This window comes from Lissotriton helveticus, chromosome 4_1 (assembly GCF_964261635.1).
Source record: "Lissotriton helveticus chromosome 4_1, aLisHel1.1, whole genome shotgun sequence".
In the NCBI taxonomy this organism is placed as follows: domain Eukaryota; kingdom Metazoa; phylum Chordata; class Amphibia; order Caudata; family Salamandridae; genus Lissotriton; species Lissotriton helveticus.
The window spans coordinates 1,635,027,326-1,635,055,188 of NC_136063.1; the positions used below are offsets into that span (position 1 = coordinate 1,635,027,326).

A 27,863-nucleotide genomic window follows, 5' to 3' on the forward strand; every position below is an offset into this window, starting at 1 on the left:
CGTTCCTGGTGCGGAAAGTCGTGTACAGAACTGACGTCAGCGTGCATGGGTGGCGCTTAAGTACTCTCCATGACGTCATCTCGGCGCTGACGATGCCAGTGACTGATGCAGAGCCGCAGGACGCCACCTACCGACGCGCAAGGGTACTGCTAAGCAAAACTTTCCGGATCCAGTCTGATGCCTGGGGATATTCTAAGGTAAGGAATCTATCACTAACTAATGTCTCTTACAGATATATTGTTACACAAGTAGTAACTTGTGCTCCTGCTCAAGTGGCACAATATTTGGCGCCAATTCTTGACAACATGTTTGCAGAAGGAACTTTCCCTTCTCACTGGCAACAAGCCTCTATTCTGCCCCTATTAAAAAAAGACAGTCTGTATGCTCACGACCTGAATACCTATCGTCCTATATCAAGACTCCCCTTTGCCGCCAAGTTGGCGGAGAAAGTTATGATCCAACAACTTCAGAGTATCTAGAAGAAAATTCCTTATTGGACGATACACAACATGGGTTTAGAAAGAAATCGCAGTACAGGAGTCCGCTCTGGTGGTAGCTACAGAGTATATACGTGAATTGCTTGCAGGGGAGGGACGGTGGTCCTGATTTTGCTGGATCTCTCCCCAGTGTTTGATACGGTCAGCCACGAGATTTTGGCTGACCGTATGCTGAGTCCGGGGTTAGGGGATACATAATGTGACGATGGGCAAGTTTACATCTATGCCTTTCTCCTTGCCTTGTGGAGTCCATCAGGGCTTGGCACTGACCCCCACATTGTTAAGCCTTTACGATACGCCACTCGCGACCATCATTAAAAATGCGGATTTCTTCTTAACTTCTTACACTTACAACACCCAAATTGTGGTGTCATTAGCAAAACCTGAAAACAACTCGGGCACAGCTTTTAGAACATGCATGAGCAATGTGAGCAATTGGATGGATCACAACTGCCTTAAGTTGAACGCCGCTAAAACTGAGGTCATAATGTTTTGGCTACAACCCTTCATTCTGGACGCCATATTGGTGACCGCCCGATTTGGACTCACTGCCTGAACCCTCAACCAAAGTAAAAAACGCAGGCTTCCTATTAGATAAACAACTGAAATTCAAGGACTTGGGGCCATATGTATGAAGCAAATTCGCATTCGCAAAGGCCGAAATTCGCAATACAAAAATAGTCAATAAAAAATATTGAAGTTAAAATATAGATGTAAAACATATTGATTATAAATATATTTACTTTCAAATCATTTATTAACTAATATCTTTATTCAATTTATAAACTTCAATTATATCAAAATGAAATATAGACATATATCAATGATTTAAATTTAAAAAATAACTATTTTATAATTAATTCAAACATTAAACTAAATAAAAATAATTATATCATACATTTCACAATCCAATTAACACAACAGTAGGGAAAATGTTGGATAGCAGAATATTTACATGTATTATTGCAACTCTAGTGAGTGCGACAGTGGAGAAAATGTTTGATAGCGGAGGGGTAAAAATTACTATTCCCACTCCAGTGAGTGCAACAGTAGGGAAAGTATTGGATAGTGGATGGGTAAAAATTACTATTCCCACTCCAGTGAGTGCAACAGTAGGGAAACATTGGATAGCGGAGGGATAAAAAATCCTGTTCCCACTCCAGTGAGTGCAACAGTAGGGAAAATGCTGGATGGCAGAGGGATAAAAATTACTATTCCCACTCCAGTGAGTGAAACAGTAGGGATAGTGCTGGATAGCGGAGGAGTAAAAATTATAATTCCCACTCCACTGAGTCCAACTGTAGGGAAAGTGTTGGATAGCGGAGGGGTAAAAAATACTATTCCCACTCCAGTGAATGCAACAGTAAGGAAAGTGCTAGATAGTGGAGGGGTAAAAATGAATATTCCAACTCCAGTGAGTGCAACAGTAGGGAAAGTGCTGGATGGTGGAGGGGTAAAATGTACTATTCTCACTCCAATTAGTGCAACAGTAGGGAAAGTGTTGGACATCGAAAGGGTAAAAATTACTAATAACATTTAAACAATTTTAAAAATTAAAATAATGTTAAAAAAATGAACAATATTTTAAAAAACTACTAATTAATTGTAATCAATTAAAAACTACGGGGGTCATTAGGATGGCGTGTGGACTTTGCCCGCCCGCCATCCTGACGGGGATTGGGACCGCCCGCCATAAGGGCGGGGGTCCCGTGGGTGGTATTAGGATGCGGCCCCCCACAGTGGCGGCCGCATCCTGCATTTATAACATTGTGCCGCCACAATGCCATAAATGCATATATGCATTTGTATACACAATGCGGCAGGCACCATGCGGTGCCTACTGCATTGTATATGTAAATGCAGGGGGGTACCACAGGTACCCCCCCCCCCCCCCCCGTGTGCACCCCCCACCCCTCCTTCACTTTGGGGGCCCGCAGGGGGCCCCCAAAGTGAAGACCGCATGCCTTTCCGTGGCAGCAAGGCATTGTAAAATGCCCATTGTATTATGGCTGGCGGTGTCTCATAGACACCGCCACCATATTATTCCTTTTCCGCCCTGGCCGCAAGGCGACAGAGGCGGAAAAGCGGCGGACGGTCTTTCCGTCTGCCGAGGTCCCCTCCGCCATACTAATATGGCGGGAGGGGAAACAAGTGAGGATGTCAGGCGGATTGGCCCCGCCAGGCTGGCCGTGGCTACCGTCAGCCTGGCGGGGGCAATCCGCCCGACATCCTAATGGGCCCCTAAGTATTAATTCATCAATTGAAAATAAATCACTTCAGTAGGGAAAGTGCTGGATGGTGGAGGGGTAACATGTACTATTCTCACTCTAATTAGTGCAATAGTAGGGAAAATGCTGGATGGCGGAGGGGTAAAAATTACTATTCCCACTCCAATGAGTGCAACAGTAGGGAAAGTGTTGGATGTCAGAGGGGTAAAAGTTACTATTCCCACTCCAGTGAGTGCAACAGTATGGTAAGTGCTTGATGGCTGAGAGGTACAAATTACTATTCCCACTCCAGTGAATGCAACAGTAAGGAAAGTTCTGGATAGTGGAGGGCTAAAAATTACTATTCCCACTCCAATGAGTGCAACAGTAGGGAAAGTATTGGATAGCGGAGGGGTAACAATTACTATTCCCACTCCAGCGAGTGCAACAGTAGGGAAAGTGTTAGATAATGAAAGGGTAAAAATTACTATTCCCACTACAGTGAGTGCAACAGTAGGGAAAGTGTTGGACATCGAAAGGGTAAAAATTACTATTCCCACTCCTAAGTGTGCAACAGTAGGGAAAGTGCTGGATGGTGGAGGGGTAAAATGTACTATTCTCACTCCAATTAGTGCAATAGCAGGGAAAATGCTGGGTGGCGGAGTGGTAAAAATTACTATTCCCACTCCAATGAGTGCAACAGTAGGAAAAGTGTTGGATGTCGGAGGGGTAAACATTACTATTCCCATTCCAGTGAGTGCAACAGTATGGTAAGTGCTTGATGGCGGATGGGTAAAAATTACTATTCCCACTCCAGTGAGTGCAACAGTAGGGAAAGTGTTAGACATCGAAAGGGTAAAAATGACTAATAACATTTAAATAATTTTAAAAATTAAAATAATGTTTAAAAAAATAAACAGTATTTTAAAACTACTAATTAATTAATTTTAATCAATTAAAAACTAAGTATTCATCAATTAAAAATAAATCACTTCCCACCCTTCCCACCATTTACACTTATAAATACACACCTAAAATTGATTACACAATTACCATCATTAATGACTAATTAATTAAAATTAAGTAATTATTAATTCATCAATTAAAAATAAATTGACCTTTCCCACCATTTTCACCTATAAACACCTCAACACACACCTAAAATTGGCAATTATGTTAATTGTGTAATTAATTACCCACTAATTACTAACTAATTAATAAAAAAAATAGTTTACACATTTAACACTATAACATCTCAATTCAAAAATGTAAATAAATAAAAATTAAAGTACCAAGTGAATAAAATCACATCGGCTACATTCTACTCCATAAGGCTTATAAAAAAGATCGAAACATTTCTGCCTCCCGAACTTTTGAAAACTGTAATCATGGAACTGGTTCTCACAAGGATCTACTATTGAAATAGTCTCTCTCTTAATCTTGCATCGGGTTTTTCTAAAGAGGCTTCAGACATTGCAAACTGCAGCTGCCTGTTTCCTTTTTATAATTCCCAAATACGAATCGGCTAGAGAAGCCATCAGGAACCTACACTGGCTGCCAGTCAAACAACAATGTATGTTCAAGGCTCTTTATTTGGCCTATAAATCACTGCACGGACTGGGGACAGCCCGTTTCGAGGAGAAACTCGAATGGTACGTCCTAGTGGGGACGCTTCGGTCAGGCTCTGCCGTGTATCTGACTGTCCCCCATTTAGGAAGTGGGAAGAGTTTTTTCAGGACCACAGCTTTGCTTTGGAACAGTCTACCACTGACACCAAAAGCTGCTCCCTCCCTACTCACCTTCAGAAAGGCCTTAAAAACCTGGCTTTTCTCACAGGATTAGAAAGGCACTTGATCATCTTCTCGCATGACTGACATAATATCAATGTAAGAAATATCGAAGTAAGAAATATCGAGAGAGAAAAATTACTACAAAAATATCAACTCCAGTACCTTAACAGGTAAGTACAAAAATATTGAATCAAAAATATCAAAGTTAAAAATATAGATGGAAAAAATATCGATTTAAAAATATAAATAAAATAATATATGCTAAATATATATAATATTAATATTAACAAGAGATTCATAATTCCATGAAAAATCCCTTGATCATATCTGTAACTAAAAAGATATGATACTGTTGGCTCCACTTATTGATCTCCTCCAGAAACACAAAGGATGACAATGGATACTTTAGGGAAAAGGGTATTCCGAACATTGCCTACTGTAGACTATTAAAACTGTTGTCACCTTTTCCCTACCATACTGAGGATCCACTGATCCAGAGTTTCTAGGGCCCCCAAGACATGAGATCACCATTTCAGCCATTTCAGAAGACCAATATCATTAAAGGTAAACCCATTACTCCATGACCACAACACTTCACTTTGCAGTTTACAAGGTACATTCTGCTTTTGGTTGTCATTGCATTTGCTTGTTTGTACCTTGTTTTGGGTGTTTGCATAATCTAGGTGTGTAGATAGTTTACAACTTTGTTTTGCAGCCTTTTAGTTTTGGTGGGAGCATTGGACTCTTCCAACTTACAGTGCATTGCTCGCGATCAGTATATTTCTGAAGATCAGTGAAGCATTCCAACGTTCCACCGCTGAGGTGTTTTCACTTTCAGGTTTAAGCTCAAGTTCATTATCATGAACAATAAGTTGTGTTGTCAGCCAGTGTTCCTGGTTTTACCACAGTATTATCTTTCATTACCTTTCTAAATCGAATACCATTTGTATTTAAAGTACTCATGACTCACTGTGCTTATTGTGTTTCACTATACCTCGAGCCACCCTACACCTTTTTCCTTGCTTAACCTTCAATGCTGTTCCACATCTTCATTCAGAGAGCCAGGGATGCCAACTTTTTTGTTGCCAACCTAAGTACCTATATCCTAGTTAGAAGGGAACACCAGTATGGTTGTCTTCGGTGCTTGGTTGGCCCAGTGACTTCACAAGCTGGAGGAAAGACTGTGTTTGTATTAGCAACTTACATTACCACTGCTTGTGCTGTTAATAATGTGTTCAGGGCATTTGCGTTGCTCTTTTCTGTGCTGTAACCGCTTTCTGGTGTCTGTTGTTGCTGCCAATTCTGTACCTGGTCTCTGTGTGTAAGGTAAGCTTGCACTGCTGCTGTTCTATGTATTCTATGTTACTGATGGTTGGTACAGCAATGCCAGCACACAAAAGCCAAAACTATTGGCATTGCCAGTGCTTGTTGAAAGACTTCGAGGCTACATTTCATCACGGCATAATGCGCAAACCGATGTACAAGACACCATGGACACTCAAGTTTGTGCAGTCACTGTTGTTCTTGTCCTAACTGCTGGGTAAAGATAACTTTTCCAACCAAACATTGTTTAGAAATAGCATTTCATAATATTCTGTTAGAAAAAAAATATTATTTTCAATTTCAGCTGAAAGGCTATTGCTGACAGATGTTGATACTTTGACAAAGCATGTTGCAGAGGCTCAAGACTTGATGAAGAAAAAAGCAGAAAAGAAAACAGAAAAGGAAAGTAAGTCTTTGCATTTTAACCATATAGTAGTGTGTTGTGGTAATGTTTTACCTGTATTGTTCAACAGAAAATTTCACACTTTAATGCTGATCACTGTGATGGAAAATAGGCGAAATTCAAGAATACAGTTCTAAATAAGCGCATCATCTGAATATCGGGTTTGTGAGCATGAGTGTTGAGTACTTCAGCGTACAACTTTAAAATATTCCTTTTAATTTTCCCATATATGTCACCAGCCAACTTTCAATATTTAGTTTGGGCAGGTTTGCAGCCTTATAATCTGTCTACCTTTTAGCTTCATCAAACAATTGAAGTTTTGTATTGGATTAGTAATCTTCGTTAAAGTATAGTTAAATTTCTCCATCTAATTCTCCAGATATTTGGTGTATGTGCTGTGCATTTATCTCCGTCCTCTCCACCCCTGGGTACCTTTAACGTCATTGAAAGAGTATACTGGAAAATCATTCAAAAGTTATATACGTTTTAAGCTTTTCATACTTCACAGTCACTGCTACTTTTCCAATCATCTACTTCATAATGTTGAACCCTCCCATTTTCGGCATCATACCAGGGTAGATTTCTTTAGCCCTCAAAGATGGCTCTTGTCTATGTAAAGAAAAGGAAAGGAAAATGGACAGGAATTTCTTACTCCTTTCCTTGCATTATCCTTTCAGGGGTATAGGTGTGTTTAAAAGCTGTCATTCATGCCAGAAAACTATTCCATTTTCAGCATGTGTGGCTGTAGATACACATGCTCTGCATTCTCCTGACATTTAGTATTGGGCAGGGCATAGATAATGCACCCCATCCTGAACTCACAAAATATGTACACATACAAACCGTTATTGAACAATTAGTGTTTATTTGCTAATCCTTATAATATACCTCAGCGAATATGAATGTTATCAAAGTGAAGAAAATATTGAATCCAAATATTGTTCATCATACATCTCTAATCTGATAGAGGCTTCTAGCCGCAGATTCCTTACCTTTGAAGTTCTCCAGGCATCAGACTGGAATTGGAACATTTTTCATGAGCAGTACCTATGCGTGCTGGTAGGTGGTGTCCATCAGCTCTACTTTATGTTGTCCAAACGGAAGTGACGTCCGCTGCACCTATATATTCTCCACCCAGGCACACTTACATGAGTTCTTTTCACACCAACCAGCGCTAATGCGGTGAAGAGCTACCCCTGTGTAATTTTTTGACAGACTTTTTTTAATGGTTTGTCAACAGATTTTGAGGTATTACCTCCTGGTGTGTCAAAATATCATCTTGTAAGACAGGTGTTAAGCCTTGTGGTGCCTGTCACCGGCCGATGTCATACTTTCTGGGAGTTGGAGCAACCTCCATCCAACTCAGAGTTTTATTGATGTCATATGTCTGATTTTTAATGGCCTGAACCCATCGACACTCCTTGGGCCCCGGCTCCATTGGGCCCCAAAGAATCCATTCTTGGCCGGACTGATGCCGGTTTTACCATCACAACTTTCCCTGGCAGTGGTCCTAAGCCAATGCTCCTAGCGCTGCTGGCGATGCCATTCCCATTGTCATCCCCGACTCCGACACAGTACCAACACAGAGCTAGATGGCCGTCACCCAACTCCATTACTGGCAGGAACCCCTCTTCCTACATTGGAGCCTGAGCCCTATTCCCATGGGCTAGGACTCGGGGAGAAACGGGAGGGGGTCGCTGGACCCTGAAGAATACTAGCCATGCATAGGAGATCCTAATATAAACTGGACAGAGAAACTGGGTGACGCCAGTGAACTGGATACTTTTTCAAATACTTGTATACTTCCTTACCCCACCGTGACTTTGGAGGAGGGAGACTTGTATGCCAGGATGGTGCGGGAGGGCGGCTGTGGTCCTTGACCTTCCCTTTCCCTCTGTGACATTCAAGATCAGCATCTTGACTGAGGTGCTGCAACTGGGAGTCTCCTCATTGGAACCCCTACTCCCCGTTCAATGATGCCCTCACTGATGTCCTGTGGGGACCTGGTCCAAACCCAACACAGAATCTCTTGTAAATAGGACAATCGCCTGCCGCCATGCCAGGGCACCTAAACTTCCTCACCCAACACCCTACCACAGAGAGCTTGGTGTTCCAAGCCTCGACTTCCCAGGGCGCATTCCTTGACACACTTCTGGACAGGGAATCAAAAATGCTGGACTCTTGGGGGAAACAAATGTTTTCCACAGGTCAGCCTAATATTGCGGTCTGTAAACATTCCATGCCTTTTGGGCTGTTACTCCCATAATCTGTGGGACACGGTTGCGCAAGTACTGCCATAAGTCCAAGAGGAGGCCCGGGCCCTGGGCCGTACTCTCTCAGGCTGCTGCAGATTGGAGAGCTTCAGCAAAGTTCACAATTAGTCGTGGATTGGACACTGCCGACTCACTGGGCAGAGCATTTTCATCGACAGTGGCCCTTAGGCGCAATACGTGGTTGACTGGCTGTTCAGGATGTCCAGGATTCCCTTATGGACATGTCTTTCAATGGCACCCATCTCTTCTGAAATGAGGCAGGATCGCTGGATCGCTTTAAGGACTCATACACTACGGCCAGGTCCTTGGGCCTATTGGCTGCCCTTCCTCACCTCTAGCCTGCCTTTTGCTCCATTTGTGGCTATGGAAGGGGCTTCCAACCGTGCCATTACCCTGCCAGGGACTGAGCCGCACATGCTTCTCAGCCTCTGCGTGGACGAGGGCATGGTAATCACAGACCTCATGGGCCAGGTAGCAAATGGTCTGACCATCCACCACACCCCTTCAAGCCTTCTTATTCTGCTACTTTACCACCATGGGCATCCAGTTGGTGGCAGGATTCGCCATTACCTTCCTGTCTGGTAGTCCATAACATCAGACAGGTGTCCGAAGGTGCTAGTTTGTCCTCCTCGAGACTACCCCTCCCTCCATGCCACCTGCTCATGAACTCCTACAGGACAGTAATGTATACAGCTGAATAGGAGATTCTACCTGAAATTCACTCTGATGTTTGCACACTGCATTTGACCCCTCGTATGGGGATCTATGATTTTTGTGATTGTGATTTGCAGACCTACGCACATGAGAAACTTTGAGTAGTGATGTTTAACTATCAAAAATATGTGTATTGTTTCCCCTGCACTCTCCCCTCTTCCCTGTGGGCGCATTGAATTTGTGTATATTGTGTATATATTTACTTTTGACTATTGAATCATTGAATGTTTATAATGGTGCGGTGAAAATAAAAACACCTTGCACCCTAATTCAATTTTTTGATTAATTCAACTCAAACACTGTGAATCTTGAAATCTGGTGTGTTCTGTCTGGGACCCCTTCCATATATACTGACCTGCTCATGACTGGCTGATGGTAGATCATTTGTTCTTGCTCCACAAGGAAGTCAGGGCTCTCTTGGCCAAGGGAGCCATATTGTGAGTTCCAGGGCTAGCTAAAAGTAGGCTGTAGTTGTCCAAAACGGACTAGGGCCATAGTCTTATCCTAGACTTCCAAGCCCTTAACTCCTTCCTCAAAAATGAAACATTCAAGATACTCACGCTATCTCAAGTCTTGGCTGTCCTGGAAACAGGAGACTGGATGGTAGCATTGTACTTGCAGGATGCCTTTTTTCATATTCCCGTCCTGCCTGCCCACTGGCGCTATCTGCAATTTACGGTAGGCCACAAGCATTTTCAGTTCACTGTGCCCCGTGGGTGTTCATGAAGGTGATGGCGTGGTTGCAGCTCATCTGCGGAGATCAAGGGTGCCAATCTTCCCCGATCTCGACAACTGGCTGTTAAAAGTGGGCTCGCCCCAGGCTGTCTTCTCCCACCTCCAGACTGCGGTCAGCCTTCTATAATTGCTGGGGTTCACTATCATCATGCTGAAGTAACACCTGACTCCCTCTCAGATGCTCCCATTCTCCGAAGCTTTTCCGGACATTTAGCAGGTTCGTACTTATCCTCCTCAATGGCGAGTCCAGGATATTCAATCTATGATACTGATGTTTCAGCCTCTATCCTGGGTTTCGGTGAGATTGATCCTGAGGCTGCTGAGTCTCATGGCCTCCTGCATTTTGCTGGTGGCACATGACAGATGACATATGCAGGCTCTGCAGTGGGACCTGAAATTCCAGTGGGTGCAGAATCAGAGGAATCTTTCTGACTTGGTCAAGATCGCCTCGAGGACTGCAAAAGATCTGCAGTGGTGGCATATGTACTTTATCAAGGGAAGGCTAGTGCAGGTGTTCAAGGACACACCACTGCCATTTGGTACTGCAACAAACAGGGCGGGTGGGGTTGTAGACCCTTTGACATGGCTGGAACAGCATGGCATTTCCTTGGCGGTTCAACTCCTTGCACGTTCGCTGAACACCAGGGTGATCAAACTCAGCCACCGATGCCTGGCAGACCACAAATGGCATCTCCATCCGGAGGTGGTGCCAGGTCTCTTTCAACAGTGAGGAGAGGATTGGTTAGATCTATTTGCCTCCGTGGAGACGCAGCGCTGGAGTTTCCAAGGTGGCTCTCGCTTGGAGACGCTTTTCATCTCATTTGAAGCTCAAGCCTCATGTATGCCTTTCTACCCATACCACTCCTGCCCAGAGTTCTCATGAAGATCTGCAATGACCGAGCCCAAGTTATCCTTTTGGCTCAGGCCTAGGCTTGGAGAGTTTAGCATCTCGAGCTTCCGAGTATGGCGATCGATCTTCGGATCTGGCTACCATCTCAGGAGGATCTTCTTTCACAGCTTCAGGGAAGGGTCCTCCCCTCAAAGCTGTCCCCTCTCTGCCATCTTGCATGAAGGTTGAGCTGCGGCAATTGACCGCTTTCGACCTTCCTCCCAAAGTCTGAAATGTGATTTTGGCAGGCAGGCAGGCATTCCTCCACCAAGACAGTATACACATCCCATTGGAAAATATTCGTGGCATGTTATACAGAAAGTGTACACCCTTAAATTATAGACATATCCAATACTACTCTCAGACAGCATATACATCTTAATCCCATAACGTGCCCTCTTGCTAGGAATGTGCTTCCTAAAAACTAAATGGCCCTTGAACAGGACCAAAGACCGGTCCACAGCTATTTCTTTCCCTGTAGCATAGATCTCTGAGAACCAATATACAAAGTGATCGAGAGCAGGCCCAATCTTAAAAAGATGGTCACAATCAAGGTGATATTGTGGTAGTTCTAAACCATTATCAACAAAATGCAGCATCCAAATCAGAAGCTAATACCAATCACGACTCATGATTGAAGGAAATATAGCCGTTGCCGCCAAGGAACTAGTAGACCAATATGACGACAGCGATGGCTTCCTTATCAAACCGATCAAAAAAGTTAAACCCAAGAACTTCAACTAAACAAGATTTGTGGGAGTCCAACGGGTAACTCTAGAGAGGGGCTTAAATCTGGCACTCCTTGTCCTTCAAATACTGTTCCGCATACAAATTAGTCAGCTCAACAATTTCATCCAAAAATACATCTTCCATAAACAGCAGAAAACAATTAATAGGCAAACAGTTTTCAGTATTCACTTTACACCCTGCGACACCAGTAAAGGCAGGCAGCGCCGGCTGCACCATGTTTAAAGCAACCCAGAGTTCAGCTCTTCCAATGGGAAGCCTTGCAGCCCCAGACTATAATCTAGATGCCTCTTGCTGCACTATCAACATATCAGTGTCCTCATCTAAAACAGGCACTTCATCTGCACTGAGATTGGCTTCATCATCAGATGATTCCTCTCGGACAGATAAATCTGAAAGAAAAACGTTAGTTAGATTCCTTACCTTAGATGAACCCCCAGGCGTCAGACTGGATCCGGAAAGTTTTCGCCAGCAGTAACCATGCGTGTCGGTAGGTGTCAACTGTGGCTCCGCGTTCGGCATCGTGATCGCTGGGATGATGTCGTCGGAGTACTTAGACACCGCCTTCACGCGCTGACGTCCGTTCTTCTTTTTTCCGCGCCTGCAAGCGCAGATCCGGGAAGAGCGTACCCTTGGTCATTTTTAGACTAACTTTTAGGACAATTTTGTCTATCTTTTTCGAGTCTACTTCGACTCCTGGTGCCGGTAAGGATGCCCGGTTTCAAGCCGTGTGATGCCTGTCACCGACTGATGTCGGTTACCGACCCCCACCGCCGGTGTCTCTGTCTCTGGCTGACCACGATGACAAGTCGTGCCCCGACTTACGGGTCTTGACGACGAAAGCTAGGCGGGAGCGGTCCCGCAAGCTCCCTGAGATCCGGCAGTCGGCTCCGCACCACTCGAGATCCCGGTCGAGGAGGAAGTTAAGGGACCGGTCGCAGAGCCGCAGTCCTCACTGTTCGTCGGGATCCAAGTCCTCGCACTCGGGTAAGTCGAGGCATGGTAAAAAGAAGACAAAGAGACGACATCGCTCTTCTGACTCCACTCACGCAACTCGGCCGAGGGTTCGGGTGGCACCACCCACTCTGCTCCGCCGGAGCCACAGTAGTCGCATCCGGTTCCACACCCTCCGGTCCCTGGACTTCATGCGACTCCGGGCGTGATTTGAGATTTCCTTGTGGCCATGAGGACTCTCTACCTGCTGTCCAGGCCTGCTGGTGTGTCTTCGGGCCCCGCAGACCCGACTGGGGGTCCTAGCAAGCCGGCTGCTTCGGCCCCGGCACCGTCGTCTACTTCGGTCCCGACGCCATAGGCCCCTATGGGATGCAGGCCTGGATCCCGGTAGACGCCAGTTGACCTTACGACCACTCTGCTGGCGCCGACCCCCACGGTGCCGCTTCCGGCGCCGTCCTCGGATGCCGCCGTCCCTGGTTTCAGTCCGGGTCCGGCGTCGGAGCGGCACTGCTCGGCGCCGTCTCCGGCGTCGATGGGTGAGCCTTTCACTTATGACCCGGCTCCGTTATTTCTGCCTGTTTATCAGGACACGGATGAAGGGGAGGACTGGGAGGGGTCTGAGGACCCTATGGCACAGCAGTGTCAGGTCAGGACTGGGCAGATGAGCTAGGGGTGGCCAGTGGACTAGACACTTCGCCTGACACTGGTTTTATCTCTCCTCCTTCCGTGGCTACGGAAGAAGGAGCGACTTATGCTGTGGTGCTGCTCAAGGCGGCCAAGGCCTTGGGCCTTGAGCTCCCTGCAGCGGCTGTGAGGACTAACCTCCTCACTGAGGTGCTTCAAACGCCAGTAAGCTCTTCGGAGCCTCTGCTGCAGTTTAATGAGGCCCTCACTGGTTCTGATGGGCACTTGGCCCAAGCCCACCACAGTCTCTGCTGTGGATTGGAACGTGGCCCGGCGCCACCGCCCAGCTCCGGGCGACCGCTGCTTTCTGTCCGTACATCCCACCCCTGAGAGTCTGGTTATCTAGGCCTCCACGCCCCAGACCGCCTTCCCGACCGCACCACCGGGCCGGGAATCCAAAAGGATGGAACAGTTTGGAAAAAAACTGTTTTCCTCCCTCAGTTTGGGATTGAGTAGCATTAATACTGCATGCCTTTTGGACCGTTACCCCCACTCTCTTTGGGATTAGGTGGCGGACGTGCAGCCCCAGTGTCCGGAGGAGGCCAGGACACGGCTCGCCCAAGCTCTTGCTGAGGGGTGGAATGCAGCACGGTATTCCTTCCAATGTGGACTTGACACCACGGACTCGCTAGGTAGAGCGATGGCAACGATGGTGGCGATTCGTCGTCACGCCTGGCTGAGGTCCACAAACTTTTCAGGGGATGTCCAGAGCACTCTCAAGGACATGCCTTTTGATGGCCGTCTCCTCTTTGGCGACAATGCAGATAGCGCGCTGGAGTGCTTCAAGGACTCCAGGGCTACGACCAAGTCCTTGGACCTATTGGCCCAGCGCCAGCCACCTTCTGTCTCTCCTGGCTACGAAAGGGGCGCCCCGCACGTTTGTCCAGCCACAGGCCGCAGAACCAGCCTCAACGCGGTCGCGGACGTGCATTCCGCCGTGGCGGAGCAGGAGGACAGAGAGCCGGTCAGTCCACATCCGCTCCCGTAGCATCTGCTTCAAAGCCTTCCTAGTCCGAGCTTTCAGGCCCATTCCACACCAGTGGGAGGCAGGGTTCGCCATCACCTGTTCCACTGGCGCACCATCACTTCGGACAGGTGGGTGCTGCAAATCGTCCGATGAGGCGACTCCCTCCCCTTCGAGGCGACCCCTCCAGCCATGCCACTGCAGTACCACCGCATGTCGGGGGATCACTTGCAACTTCTACGGGAAGAGGTTACGGCCCTCTTGGCCAAGGGGGCAGTCGAGCGCGTTCCTGGCCCAGAAGTAGGACAGGGTTGTTACTCCCACTACTTTCTGGTTCCCAAGAAGGGCAAAGGGGGCTTAGGAGCACCAACAGCTTCCTCCGGAAGGAGAAGTTCAAGATGCTCACGTTAGCTCAGGTTTTGACTGCCCTAGACCCTAGAGACTGGATGGTAGCGTTGGACTTGCAGGTCGCTTATTTCCACATCCCCGTCCTGCCGGCCCACCGGCGTTACCTGCGATTCACAGTAGGCCACACGCATTTTCAGTTTACCGTGCTCCCCTTCGGCCTTGCCAGCGCCCCACGGGTGTTCACGAAAGTGATGGCGGTGGTCGCAGTTCATCTGCGCAAATCAGGGGTTCCAGTCTTCCACTACATCGAAGACTGGTTGTTGAAGGCGGGCTCGCCCCAAGCAGTCTTCTCCCACCTCCAGACTATGGCCGACCTCCTGCATTTTCTGGGGTTCTCCATCAACGTGCCGAAGTCACATCTGAGTCCCTCCCAAAAGCTCCTCTTCATCGGAGCGGTTCTGGACTCGGCGCAGTTTCGGGTTCATCCTCCCGAGCAGCGGGTTCGGGATATTCAGGCTCTGATTCCAATCTTTCAGCCTTTATCCAGAGTTTTGGTTCGGTTGACCCTACGGCTTCTGGGTCTGATGACCTCCTGCATCCTGCTGGTACATTACGCCAGGTGGCGGATGCAGGCTCTGCAGTGGGACCTGAAGTTCCAGTGGGCACAGCATCAGGGCAACCTGTCGACCACGTCTTGATCTCGGAGGGCACTGCAAGTCAGTTGCAGTGGTGGCCCATGGACCGCGTTTGGGTCAGTAGCAGATCCCTCTCCCTACCCCAACCGGAGCACACAGTGGTGACGGATGCGTCCCTCCTTGGATGGGGGGACCAAATGGGAGAGGCGGAGATCAGAGGCCTCTAGCCTCCGGCGGTGTCCCGGCTCCATATCAACCTTCTGGAGCTGTGGCTGATCCGACTTGCACTGAAGGCATTCCTTACCTCTGTCCGGGGAAGTGTAGTGCTGGTGTTCACGGACAACACCACTGCCATGTGGTACTGTAGCAAACAGGGCGGGGTGGGGTTGTGGACCCTTTGTCAGGAGGCTCTGCGCCTCTGGACATGGCTCGAACATCAGGGCATCACCCTGATGGTACAACACCTGGCAGGTTCTCTGAACGCCAGGGCGGACGAACTCAGCCGTCGGTGCATGATGGATCAGGAGTGGTGTCTGAACTCGAAAGTGGCGCAAGGTCTCTTTCAGCAGTGGGGAGAGCCTTGGTTAGATCTATTCACCACCGAAGAGAACGCGCAATGTCATCAGTTCTGAGTGTTGGAATTTCCAAGGCGTCACTCGCCCGGAGACGCTTTTCGTCGCGAGTGGGTTTGCGGTCTGTTATACGCCTTTCAGCCGATACCACTTCAGCCCAGATTGCTGAAGAAGATCAGGCGCGACCGGGCCCAAGTCATCCTTGTTGCTTCTGATTGGGCACGAAGATACTCTTATCCCAAGCTATTCAGTCTATCAGTTGATTCCCCGATTTGCCTGCCTCTTCAGGAGGACCTTCTGTTGCAGCAGCAGGGGACGGTACTCCACCCGAAACTGTCCAGCCTCCACCTCCATGTGTGGAGATTAAGCGGCGGCAGTTGATGCTATTTGACTTGCCTCCTGAAGTCTGTGATGTCGTTTTTGCAGCCATGCGCCCCTCCACAAAAATGGTATACGCCAGCAGGTGGAACAAATTTGTGGCATGGTGCACAGCAAAGGCTATGGCTCCCCTTTCTGCCCCTCTTTCTGAGGTTCTCCTTTTCTTCTTTCCCTGGCCCAGCAGGGCTCTGCTCTGGGCACCATCAAGGGATATCTTTCAGCTGTTTCAGCCTTCTTGAGGCTTCCTGATCAGCCTTCTCTCTTTAAGTCCCCAGTTGTAAATAGGTTCTTGAAAGGCATTACTCACATGTTTCCACCTGTTCCTTTCGTAATGCCTCAGTGGTACTTGAATCTGGTATTAACTTATCTGATGTGTGCTCCGTTCGAGTCACTCCACAATTGTTCTCTTCGTCTTCTGACTCTCAAAACTGCTTTCCTGGTGGCCATCACCTCTGCCAGAAGAGTGAGTGAGCTCCAGGCTCTTTCCTCTAAGCCTCCTTTACTCTCCGTCCATCCGGACAAAGTTGTTCTGAGGACTCGTCTTTCTTTTGTACTCAATGTGGTTACTGCCTTTCACCTCGGCCAGACCATTACCTTGCCCACCTTCTTTCCGCTTCCTTCGAAAGAGGAAGAGAGGCTCCAAGGTCTGGACCCAAAACATGCGCTTTCTTTTTATCTGAACCACACACAACAGTTCCGGGTGGACGACCAACTTTTTGTTGGCTACATGGGCGCTAAAGGCGGTGCACAAAGGACCATCTGTAGGTTGGTTGTTTTGTGCATCAAGGTCTGTTATTCCTTGGCTAAAAAGGTTCCTCCTAAGGGGCTGCGCACCCATTCCACTCCGGCCACGGTGGCTACTACTGTCCTGGGACGGGGAGTCCCTTTGCAGGACATTTGTCAGGTAGCTACGTGGGCCTCGCTGCACACGTTTACCAAGCACTACTTCCTCGACAGCCAAGTCCAGAAGATTGGCTTCTTTGGCCGTTCGGTTCTCCAGGACTTCCTGGTGTGATCTTGGTTCGCGGACCCACCACCGGGGTTGGCATTGCTGGGGTATCTATTCTTAGGTAAGGAATCTAACGTGTTTCTTTCAGATACACAAGTTACTTACCTTCGGTAACGATATATCTGTAAGAAACATTAGTCAGTTAGATTCCTTAACGCCCCACCCATCCTCCCCGTTCTGCGAACCGATATCTAGGTTTAAGGTCATCCCTTTCAGGGCCCTAGTTTCATGGCACCAGTGTCGGTTTCTTGCATGGCTCTGCGTTCCTGGCGTGGAAAGCTATGTACAGAACGGACGTCAGCGCGCGAGGGCGGCGTGTAAGTATTCCGACCACGTCATCCCGGGGGTCCCGATGACGGACGCGGAGCAGCAGACGGGGGTGGGGGGAGAAAACGGGCACAAGAAATATTCCCCCATGGGGCGATCCTTGTCCAAGGGACCGCCCCTAACATAATAGAAGAACATGTCTGGTGCTAGTGGGTTTTCTGCCTCCCCCCACCCTCCGGGGAAGATGGGCCTCCAAATTGAACCTATCTGTCCCCTAGGGAGGCCAGAAAATGGGCAAAAGTGTTTTTAAAAAATTATCCCCCATAGGGGCGATCCCAAACATAATACAACAAAACTTTTCTGGTTCCAGTGGGTTTTCTATGGACCAATCTCTGTGTGGGCAGAAGGACATGGAGGAGGTGGGTAGTATGGGTGGCAGGCAGTGTGTGCAAAGCTGAACATGGGAGACCATCAGTGAGAGAATGACCAGGCAGGGCTTTTACTGGAAGAAATCGGGGAAACAGCGTACTGGTGCACTCTTATAGGAGACACGATGTGCCCCACTGCAGCAGGGATAGAGAGGGGCAGGGGCTCTGCTGCAGGAAGTAGATAAGGTAGTGTTTCCTAGTGATGTGGCAGAAGTATTGTGTGCAAATCCAAATGAGGGCAACTATATGATTTGTACTAAATCAAAACAGAAAATAACTCGTTCAGCGATGTCAATCACCCTTTTTTTCGCCCTACAGGTCATTGTAGGGCTGTTGTCCAAACACCCCATCCCCCCCCACCCCCCCCCCCCCCCCCCCCGAAAATAACAAATTCATGCTACCAATAATCGTGTCCATGTTTTGGTGAAGCACCCGCATATGTCATAGGAACGTTGTGCCACACGGGAGACAACTGTGGAAGCTTATAATTTAGAAAATAATGTTCTCACTCCTCCTCTGATAGCATAGCTGCTAATACTAGGAAGTGTATGCCGAAGACGCCACATTTTATTATGATGGGTGAAAACACCTTAAGAGACTGGGGAATGGGAGCTGTACACTGTGCCCCCTCGCCTCGAGGAAGACATTGAGTTGAATAATTAAAAGGATGTCAAAAGGGCAATAATTGTTCAGTAGTTATACAAACAGTAATCATGCACTTGTTTTTTTAATTTTTTTAAACAAGAATACTGCGTACAGAACGAAAGGGTGTGATCTTGTCTGTGGTTATGTAAAATTCGTGGTGAAATCTGATACACCTCACCATGCATGGCTAAAAGCACCTGTACCCAACATGGAGGCTAGCATTCACTGGGAAATGCAAGTGTCTAAAGAGATACATTTTTGAGGAACTATTTTTAGGTGTATGCATACATATTCAAAGGCAACATCCAGTCACCCAAAGTGAAAACGTCCAATGGCTGGTGTGGGCCGGTCCAATGATCAAGAGATTGCCAGTAGTTAGACTCATTGCAAGCATCCCCCCTCTTTACCATTTGCGTATTTAAGGTTGATAATCTGTCGTGAAAAGTGAGTAGTAAACTCCATTGGTGGTGTTTCCTCTTTTTTATCGGATCCTTCCCATAGCGGGCATCACAATAATCCATTAATAATGTGCAAAGAGCTCCCACTAGCAGGAAGAACGTGCAAGCAACTCGGAGCACAATTTAAGCTGAAGAACAGGTAACCTTCAGACACCTTACGAGGATAAGTGTGCAAACAAAAACACTTCCAAGTGCAATGTACAGACATTACCTACCAATCAAGAAACGTACATGAATCAGAACCCCAACTGCTAGCTTTCAAGCTCTAAAAGTGTGACCTCTCCAAGAGGTGCACTTGCGGATGCATACGTACCGCCACGTTGGAAACAACGACATAAAGTTCATGTTTAGCGTATAGGGCTTCGTAGTACCACGCAAAGTAATTTTAAATTTGCCATTCTCCAGTAATGTGGGCACTATCTGCGGGAGCGAAGCAAAGGATCAGCGTGTGATGTTGTATTTTGTGACGTAGATGGTGGAGTATCATTGCTAGATTTTTCCCGCCACTGATAGAGCTGTGATTGTGAGACCAACCATATTCTCCTGGACTCTTCTAGGAGTGTGTGTTGGAGAGACAGTTGGATGTGGGCTATATTCCTGTCCAATGCTGGACCTGGATTTGTGTGACAATACTCCTCCAGTGCCCAAAGCTTGTCCTCTTAGTCAGTAATCGGCTGTTTGCTGTGCATTTTTCGTTAATAGAATAGCTTATGAGGTCCCCTCAAAGGGTCTCCTTAAAGCCTTCCCACAAGGTGCCAAGGAAGTCTACAAACCCCTGATTTTGATAAAATTAGCAGTCATTAACCTCCACAATGTGAGTGCTAAATGCCGCATCTTGAAGTGACCATTTTGCCAATCTCCCAACCCATTGGAGGTCTAGCATGTTTGATCCCGATGTGGATTCCTACTGGAAAATGATCCGAGAGACTCCTGGCAAAAATATTGTCTGCCGTCACTCTTTGAGTCTCCATGGTGGGCAGCAAGAAGTAATGAAGGCGAGAGAATGCACAATGGGCCCCAGAGTAGAATGTGTATCCCCTCTCCTGTGGGTGTAGCAATTGCCACACATTGTAAGAGTCTTGGGCCAACAGAAATGAAGCCATCAGGGAATGACCGCCACTCTCCACCGTCGCCGTTCGGAGTCTATCCCTAGTATCCTCTACCACTTTGTTCCAGTCTCCACCGCTCCCAGTCCCTCTGAGAGGCCACCCAATAGTGTTGTCAGTGCTTTAAGGAAAGAGCTGATTGAGGGGGCAGGGCTTAACCCTTAACCAGGGTTTATTGTTCCACTTAGAGGCTGCCACTGACAGCCACATATATACCCCACCTGTCTACCCACTCCTCCCCACCACAAATGGAACATGGTGCCTAATTAGGATAGCCACAGCCCTGAAGCCCATCATGAAGCCAGCATGGAATACTTTTGTGAACCCATAACAGGCTAGGAAGGGAATATTGTTGCCCATCTGGTGGGTGTTATTGAGAAATAGGATGCCTCTTAGCACCAAAGAACCGCAGTTCGCTTGGTTTTGTCTAAAAGGCAGTTTGTTCGAGGAGATCACTTGTGGCTGATGTATAGAGGGCGAAACACAAGTATCAGCCAACAGGGTAAAGTCCAAGAACAACAAACATTAATCATAACCACAGAAACAACAAGAATAACTTTCCCCACCCCATACTTGTAAACCATGAGGTGTCTGTTGCGGGACCTTCTGCAGCCGGGTGCCAACAGGGCACTGTTGTCATCTCCTACCTGCGCTTTTTCCCAACAAGGAGCAGACACACCCATGGCCCAGCTATGTCCTCCACGATGTCCTCAGCAGTCTTTAGTGGGACCACGAGCACACTACAAAGGATGCAGGTAGTCAATGTCGGACTCCGGCCAGTTCAGTATGTACAGTGCCCCATTCTCCGGCTCGGGGTCGCACAATTATTGGAGCGGAGTTGTGTCCCTATTCTCTGGGGATGTCCCAGAGATTCAGGTCTCGGGTTGCCATTAACTTCGATCAGTCGTGACTCGTGAGTGGTATTTCCTTTGTCGCTTGTACATGTCGCTGTATGTCCTGCCACCATTCGCTAATCTGGCACTCAACTAAGATGAGCAAGAGTGTGGCCTATTGCACCCTTCTTCCTCAGGCCATTGAGGCGCGGTGCCCAAGCCCTCCTCCACGAGTCCATGGGTCCCAAGTAGTGGTGGAGTATATGGGCGAGGGTGGTTCCTCTCTTCTGTCCAGCAAAGCACTTCATCAGGAGATTCGAAGTAGAAAGTCTGCGAGTGGTAGGTGGCTTTAGGTTTTGCGGAAAGAGAAGCGTGTAGCGAATGTTCATGGTTCACCGCTTCCTCTTGGCTTCTACAAAGGTCTTCCTTTGCTGTTGCACAACCCTCGTGTAGTCCGAAAATATAATGATTTTGTTGGATTAGAAAAAAAAGGGTCATGTGAGTGGGTGTACATCCCTGTCAGGGTAGCTTAAGATTCGAGCTATGGGGGGGGGGGGGCACCGCCCCAGGAAGCGGCTTGGAGTCCAAGGTGCGGTGGGCTATCTCAATAATAAAGGAGGGGGGAGAGCGACCTGCCGGAAGGAGGGAGCACAGCCAGTTGCTCAAGAAGGAACTTTCACTGTAAGTACCCTTGCAGCCCTCTGGTTAAGCAAAGGTTTTTTTCGCCTGGCCCTACCCTCTGCATCTTCCACCCTTGTGGCTAATTCTCTCTAGAACAGACGGGTGCTGGTTTCCTTCATCTCTGCCACTGCTTCCTCTACCCCGGAGACCTGCACCTCCGCCTCAGAAATCCCGTCCTCCACCTGACAGGAACCCTGCCTCAGCAGCATGACATCTCTCCCGACTGCCACAATCTTTCCTTCTAGAAATCTAGGTCATCACAGGAGTGGCCAGTATCTTGAATGATCAATGGGCGGCGGGCCTGGGCCCCAACTGTACAAGAGCATCACCGTTGCCCCACCCTTCACCAGTCCACTCGCACTCGTCCACAGCGCTAGAACCGTCTCCGACATGTGGGAGGGCCACGGGCAAACTCTAGCCGGTCTCCTACCTCGGTGCCCCTCGGCATCCGCTATGTGTTGACTGCCATTCACCCCACGTGACCCCCTGTACTCTGCTCCCCCCACAGCCACTAAGGTTCCTCCGCAGCACTCGTTTCTCCCCAACCATGCTGCTGCCCATGTGGGCAGGATGTAGAAGGACTTGAATGACTGGCGGCTCTAAGCCAATTCACTATGCATCGGCCAACGTCAGTGGTTACGCCCCCTCCCCTCACCTAAAATTAACGTTTTGACAGAAATTCTGCTGCCTGAGCCAGCTACATATGAGCCCTTGCTCTCATTTGATGTTGCCCTCACGGATACTCTGAGGCTATGTCAGTGCTCTTTTCGTTGTGCAAAATCTAGGCCCATAAAGTGCTAGCAGATAAATCAAAGTTTATAACTGAGGCTGGTCAATAAAACAATACATTAAATAAATGTGAGGCACATTAGGCTGTGCAACAAAAACTGAAAATAATTAAGCTTTCAAAACATGAAGGTTTTTTAAAAGTTAACAGAAGGCAAAACGAATATGAATGCACCAATTAATATGAAGTTCAAATCAAATCAAAGTCCTAGAAGTCAGAGGATGAACCAGTATGAGTTGCCAGTTCTCTCATTAAGAGAGGAGAGTACTCTAGATCCCCTACTCTGCTTTGCTATATTCTAAGTCAGAAATCAGTCTGAACGGTAATCTGGTCTGCCTCTTGCTTAAATCACACAATACCAGCATGTGATATGCCTAAGCACAGTTCTCATTAGACAGTCCAATCAGGTTAAATCAAGATGATACAATTATATGCTTGTTATGTTTTCAGGACCGTATACAATACCACTTCTGCCTCTGTCCTTCAGGCTTATTCGATCTATAGCAAGATGGGATGCAGGGACCAACCTGTACGTATCTCTTGAGAATGCGCTACTCATTAAACAATACATGATTATCAAGCCAAAAGAAAACATTTATGCTCCTGGGAAAACAAAGCAAAAGAGCAATGCATTTGTTAATTTTGACTTCAACTTCACCTAGAAATAACGTGTTCACATGTTACAAAACACGATGGTAACCAATGTTAGCCGTTTTGAAATGCAGTCTTACGTTAGCTGTTGTCAATCTGATCCTAAATGCATTTGTTGTCTTTACAAATAACATTATTGTGCTTGTATATATGATAACAAAGCTTAACTGGCTACTTGGCCTAAAACATGCTCTTGCCCACCTTTTATCCATCAGGTGGCCATGCGACTTAGGCCTACGCCCCGTGACCAAGATGTATTCATCATGTACCCTACTCTGTAGAGTTTTGTTATATAGGCCTCGACCAGTACGTGAATCCTATTCCGTTTCCGACCAACCTCCCAGATAAGAGTCCAAAAGAATTGATGCCTTTGGTAAATACATGTTTTGTCCTGGCAACCTGGCACTGATGTCCATTAACAGTGTCTATCTTTTGGGCTTCTGTACAAATGCCCTTTTGGATGTGTCCAGTGACGTCTTGCCTGCAGTCTCAGAGGACCTTAGAGCTTCTTTAGCTCAGACGATCGGTGACTGCTAGGACACAGCCAAGTATATCTTTCGCGCAGGTTTAGATACTACGGACTACATTGGCAAAGCAGTCAATATTAGTGTTTCTTTGCATAATCTCTGGATGGGATTAGCTAGATTCTCCTGCAATGTCAAGGCGTCACTAGTAGAAGCGCCTTTTGATGAGTCCTGCCTCTTCAGGAAGGCAGTAAACTCAGCTTTTGAACACTTTAAAGACAGCAGTGATTCTGTGTATTTCCAAGTGCTGTTAATGACTGCAGCTATTAGAGTTAATGGGGTAACCCTGTGTCTCACAGAACCTGGGTATGTAATAAATCTACAATGTGTTCTGTTGGGTCGTCCAATTGTTAGTATAAATACCGATGTTAATCAATATCAATTAATGTTTGGTGTAACTGTATTTGATCAATCACTTTGCAAAACAGAAATGTAAGTAAAGCACATAACAAAAAGACATACTCTATACTTGATACGTATATATTTAATTTAAATGTCTACTATTGTGTATGGCTGTTACATAAGTGAATCACAGGACAAACAACAACACTAATAAATAAAATGAATAATGTGATATATGGTGTAACAAAGTTCTGTACAAATTTACAAACCAACACAAAATCCAATGAAACATAGATAATTCATATAAATAGAAATCCGTCCTCTTTAAGTGTATGGAGTTCCACACCACCCTTTTTAAATGTTATCACTGATTGAGGGTGAAGTAACTCAGGAGATGAACTTGGTTAGGCAACGACATTTCAACCCCATCTGTATGTGTTGAGTGGGCATCACGTTGGATTTTCTTCTTGACCGTTCTTAGCCATGTAGACAGCCACAAAACATAAAATCTTGATGTCCTCATATAATTCCTTGTCCCATATTATGAATGTATTTTTTTTAAACGATAAGACATGTTTGGAAATCTGATCAGACCTTGGCGCAATCAAGCTGCTTCCGCGTAACCGTGCCGGTGGAATTATAGGAAATGATTGAGATTTTTTGGACAGCCATTTGTTGTTGATATTTTACAACCCCAAGTTATTTGTGAATAGCACGGAACATACTTCCCAAACTACAGTGCAATGTGACCATCTTTCATATGAGCAGCAGTAGCTAGTAGAAGCATATTGCCCTGAAGAAGCCCATGTCTTGAGCCTATGCAAAATTACTTGCTTCATCTCCTGACTTTGAAGACTGTCTTCCTCATTGCGATTGAATCAACTCCTTGCGTGATTGATCTGCCAAGACTTTCAGTGTAACCTCCCTACAGTACCTTTTTTCTAGACAAATTGGTGCTGAGGACTTAGGCTGCGTTCTTGCCAAAAGTTGTGAATCCCTTTCACATCGGACAGTCGATCACTCTACAGATGTCTTTTGTGTCACACATCAAAAGAAGAGCTGAGGCTCCATTGGTTGGACCCCAAAAGGACTTTAATTCTTTACATTGTTCTTTCCAAAGACCATTGAATAGAGAATTTAATGTTTTTTGGGTTTTCCTTTTCTTTTTTTTTTTTAACCGAAGAAAGAGAAGGCTATGTAGAAGAGGACCCTGTCGAGGTGGATTTTCCTCTGCATTAAGACCTGCTATGCACTGGCCATGAAGCAGCCCATTGAAATTCTAAGCACCCTTTCACAAGAAACAATGCCGCTACAACTGCGTTTGCGTAAGGAGTGCCTGTCCTTGATACCCGCTTGGCTGCACTTGGACATTGGTAGATACATTAATGGAGCACAAATGCCTTGACAACCAATTCTGGTGGGAAGGACACTTTGCTCGCTCTGTTCTGCAAGATGTTTTGGGCTGAGCCCTCTCCCCAGAACCTCCATGTTGTGGAGGTAGAGTTTTTGTATCTATTCTATGTCAGTGATGTATGAGGTGGTGCTGAGATGGAGAGGAACACCACCTACAGATGTATGTGATTACAACTTTCCGGATTCAATCTGGCACCTGGTAATATCCGGTAGATAGAATGTCCACCAAAAATATTCTTACCACAGGTAAGTAACTTGTTTTTTAGACCTTCCTTGAAAAATAGCAAGTTTGACTTGAGTCTGTGTTACTCTCAGTAGTTATTCAGGATTGTGGGAGTTTGTCAAGAGATGGCTTGGTCTTACATTTTTGATTCTTTTGATCTTGGGTATTACCAGTTGGAGGCTTGATTTCCTCTAGGGCTTCCTTGTCCTCTTCTAGACTGAGATTTGTTTCTAATGTGAGATGTAGAGACCGAGATACATCGCTTGGTATGTGTGGCGCACCATTTTAAAGTTTATTCTAAATTTGACTGTGAACCCAGTAGAGGTTTCACAAAATAGGAATGCCACGTTTTTATCTTTTATAGCCTCTTTGACAAAGCATGTTGGTGCCAGCTAGGCTTTGGGGAGACTCGCTACCAGGACAAGGTTGTGGACTTTAGGAATAATAAAACCAAGATTGCACCACTGCTCTAAAGTCAAATGAGACTCTCCAAGGTATAAGTCCCCAAGCTGGGCACATCAGCCCTCCTGCCACACCTGAAAGGACATGTTATCCGCCATTTGACTAATCGGTTTTAGTATCCATACCCTAAGTTCCCAGTGAAATGGGGCCCATTTTAGAACATTCTCCACGAATCGCTGCCAGATGAGAGCAGTGTGGCGGACTATGTACGAAAGCTACTTGGAGGTCCCTGCGCCCTCCATCAATAACTCTGGTAAATGTTCTGCTGCAGCTCTACCCGACAGTAGCCGCTTCTCCCAGCTGTCACCCAGGTCTAGCCATCTGGTAGCTGTTGAAGGTGTGCAGCATAAAAAAACAAGTCAAGACACTGGACTTCCAGTCCCCCATCCCCAAACCTTTTAGTCCGTGTCGTCAGGGCCACCCCACTGCGTCAGCCCGCCCATAGGAGTGAGATAAGGGGAGTCAGCTGCTTAAAGACCTTAGCTGGGAGTGAGCAAAGAGAATACTGCAACACATATAAGCATCTTGGGAGCAGTAACATTTTAGCTATTGCCATCCTGCTTGTTAGAGTACGGCAATGTGTTCCAGAAGGCCACAAATGACCTCAAGGCCTCCAAGACCCTGTTGTCGTTCAGGCGGTGTTGCAGCGATCTGGTATGAGCAACTTGGATCCCTAGGTATCTGAAGTGCTCCAGTTCACAAAGCAGGCCCAAAGCCGGCATTTGGGCTTCTGGTGCACCCACCAGTGAGGGGAGTGGGAATACCATGGAAATGTTGCGATTTAGGCGAAGACCCGATAAGTTGCCAAAGTCATCGAGCAGCTGCAGTAGCCACAGCAAAGCGACCATCGGTGAGGAAAGATAAAGCAGGACGTCATCAGTATATAGTGAAATGACATGCCGCACCCGCCAATTTGTATGCCCCAGTCCCGCATTTCATTGGGTGCCCATATAGGCAGCGGCTCTATTGTGAGTGCAAACAAGAACGGGGACAGTAGGCATCCCTGCCGCATTCCCTGACCCAGCATCCACTCTTCCGAGCGGTAATGCCCCACCCGCACTCTTGTTCTCTGTTCCGTGTGCAGGAGCTGAACCCATCTGCAGAACCGAGAACCAAAACATGTGATCTGTAGTACCTGTTGACCTGTGTCAAACACCTTTTCCAGGTCAATTGTCAGCAGCGCTTGCTCCTTATTTCGATGTCTGGCCTCATGCAGGACATGTGATAGGTGCCTAAATTTCATGCCAGTACATTTCCCTGGTATGAAGCCACATTGATCCACATGGACCAGTTGCGACATATTAGGTGATGATCGGTGGGCCAGAGACTTACTAAGCACCTTCACATCAAAATTTATCATGGTGAGAGGCCTATATTTTGCTGGTGTTTCTGCTTCTCCCCCTGGTTTAAGGAGCATGCATACGACTACGGGGCCTTCGCCACGAGTGCAGAGGCCCTTTGTGAATCAGCTGTCAGTCTTTTTAGTTCTGGCATTAGCCGAAACCTTTCTTTTTTTTCCAAAAAATATATTTTAATAAAATACATATAGTTAAGTAGAATAGTTACATATATAAAGAGGCTTTCAGCTAGCCATCGTCATTGATTAGTCTGTTCAGGTGTCATTGGTATTTTACTTTTGTCCACTGCAGCCTGGGGCAGTGTGTCAGCCCTGTTCAGCCCTTGGTTTCCCTCTGTCTGAGTGATGCCATTTACCAGTTTTTATGTCACTCCGGGAGGCAAAGAAGGTTGCCTGACAGGAGTCTGTTCTGATTTTGATTCATACTGATACAATGGATCTGCCATTACTTTTCTTTCCCGTTAAAAAATGTGATTCTGTGCAAGTCCAGCTGGACAAGGAGGGTCCATTTGAGGGCACAGATCCTGTTCTGCTCATGTACTCGTCTTTAGTGTCTCTCCCCAC

At 46.9% G+C, this 27,863-nt stretch overlaps 1 protein-coding gene across 2 annotated transcripts in view; it reads left to right on the forward strand.

Annotated features, from left to right (window-relative positions):
* The window catches only part of TRANK1 (tetratricopeptide repeat and ankyrin repeat containing 1), a 1,265,441-nt gene that overhangs the window by 1,224,239 nt on the left and 13,339 nt on the right, over positions 1 to 27,863 (forward strand). For both annotated transcript variants that reach the window (XM_078688288.1, XM_078688286.1), the window contains one exon: positions 6,122 to 6,223. In XM_078688288.1, coding sequence (XP_078544414.1) covers positions 6,122 to 6,223 — 102 coding nt within the window. The remainder of the gene's footprint in view (positions 1 to 6,121; positions 6,224 to 27,863) is intronic.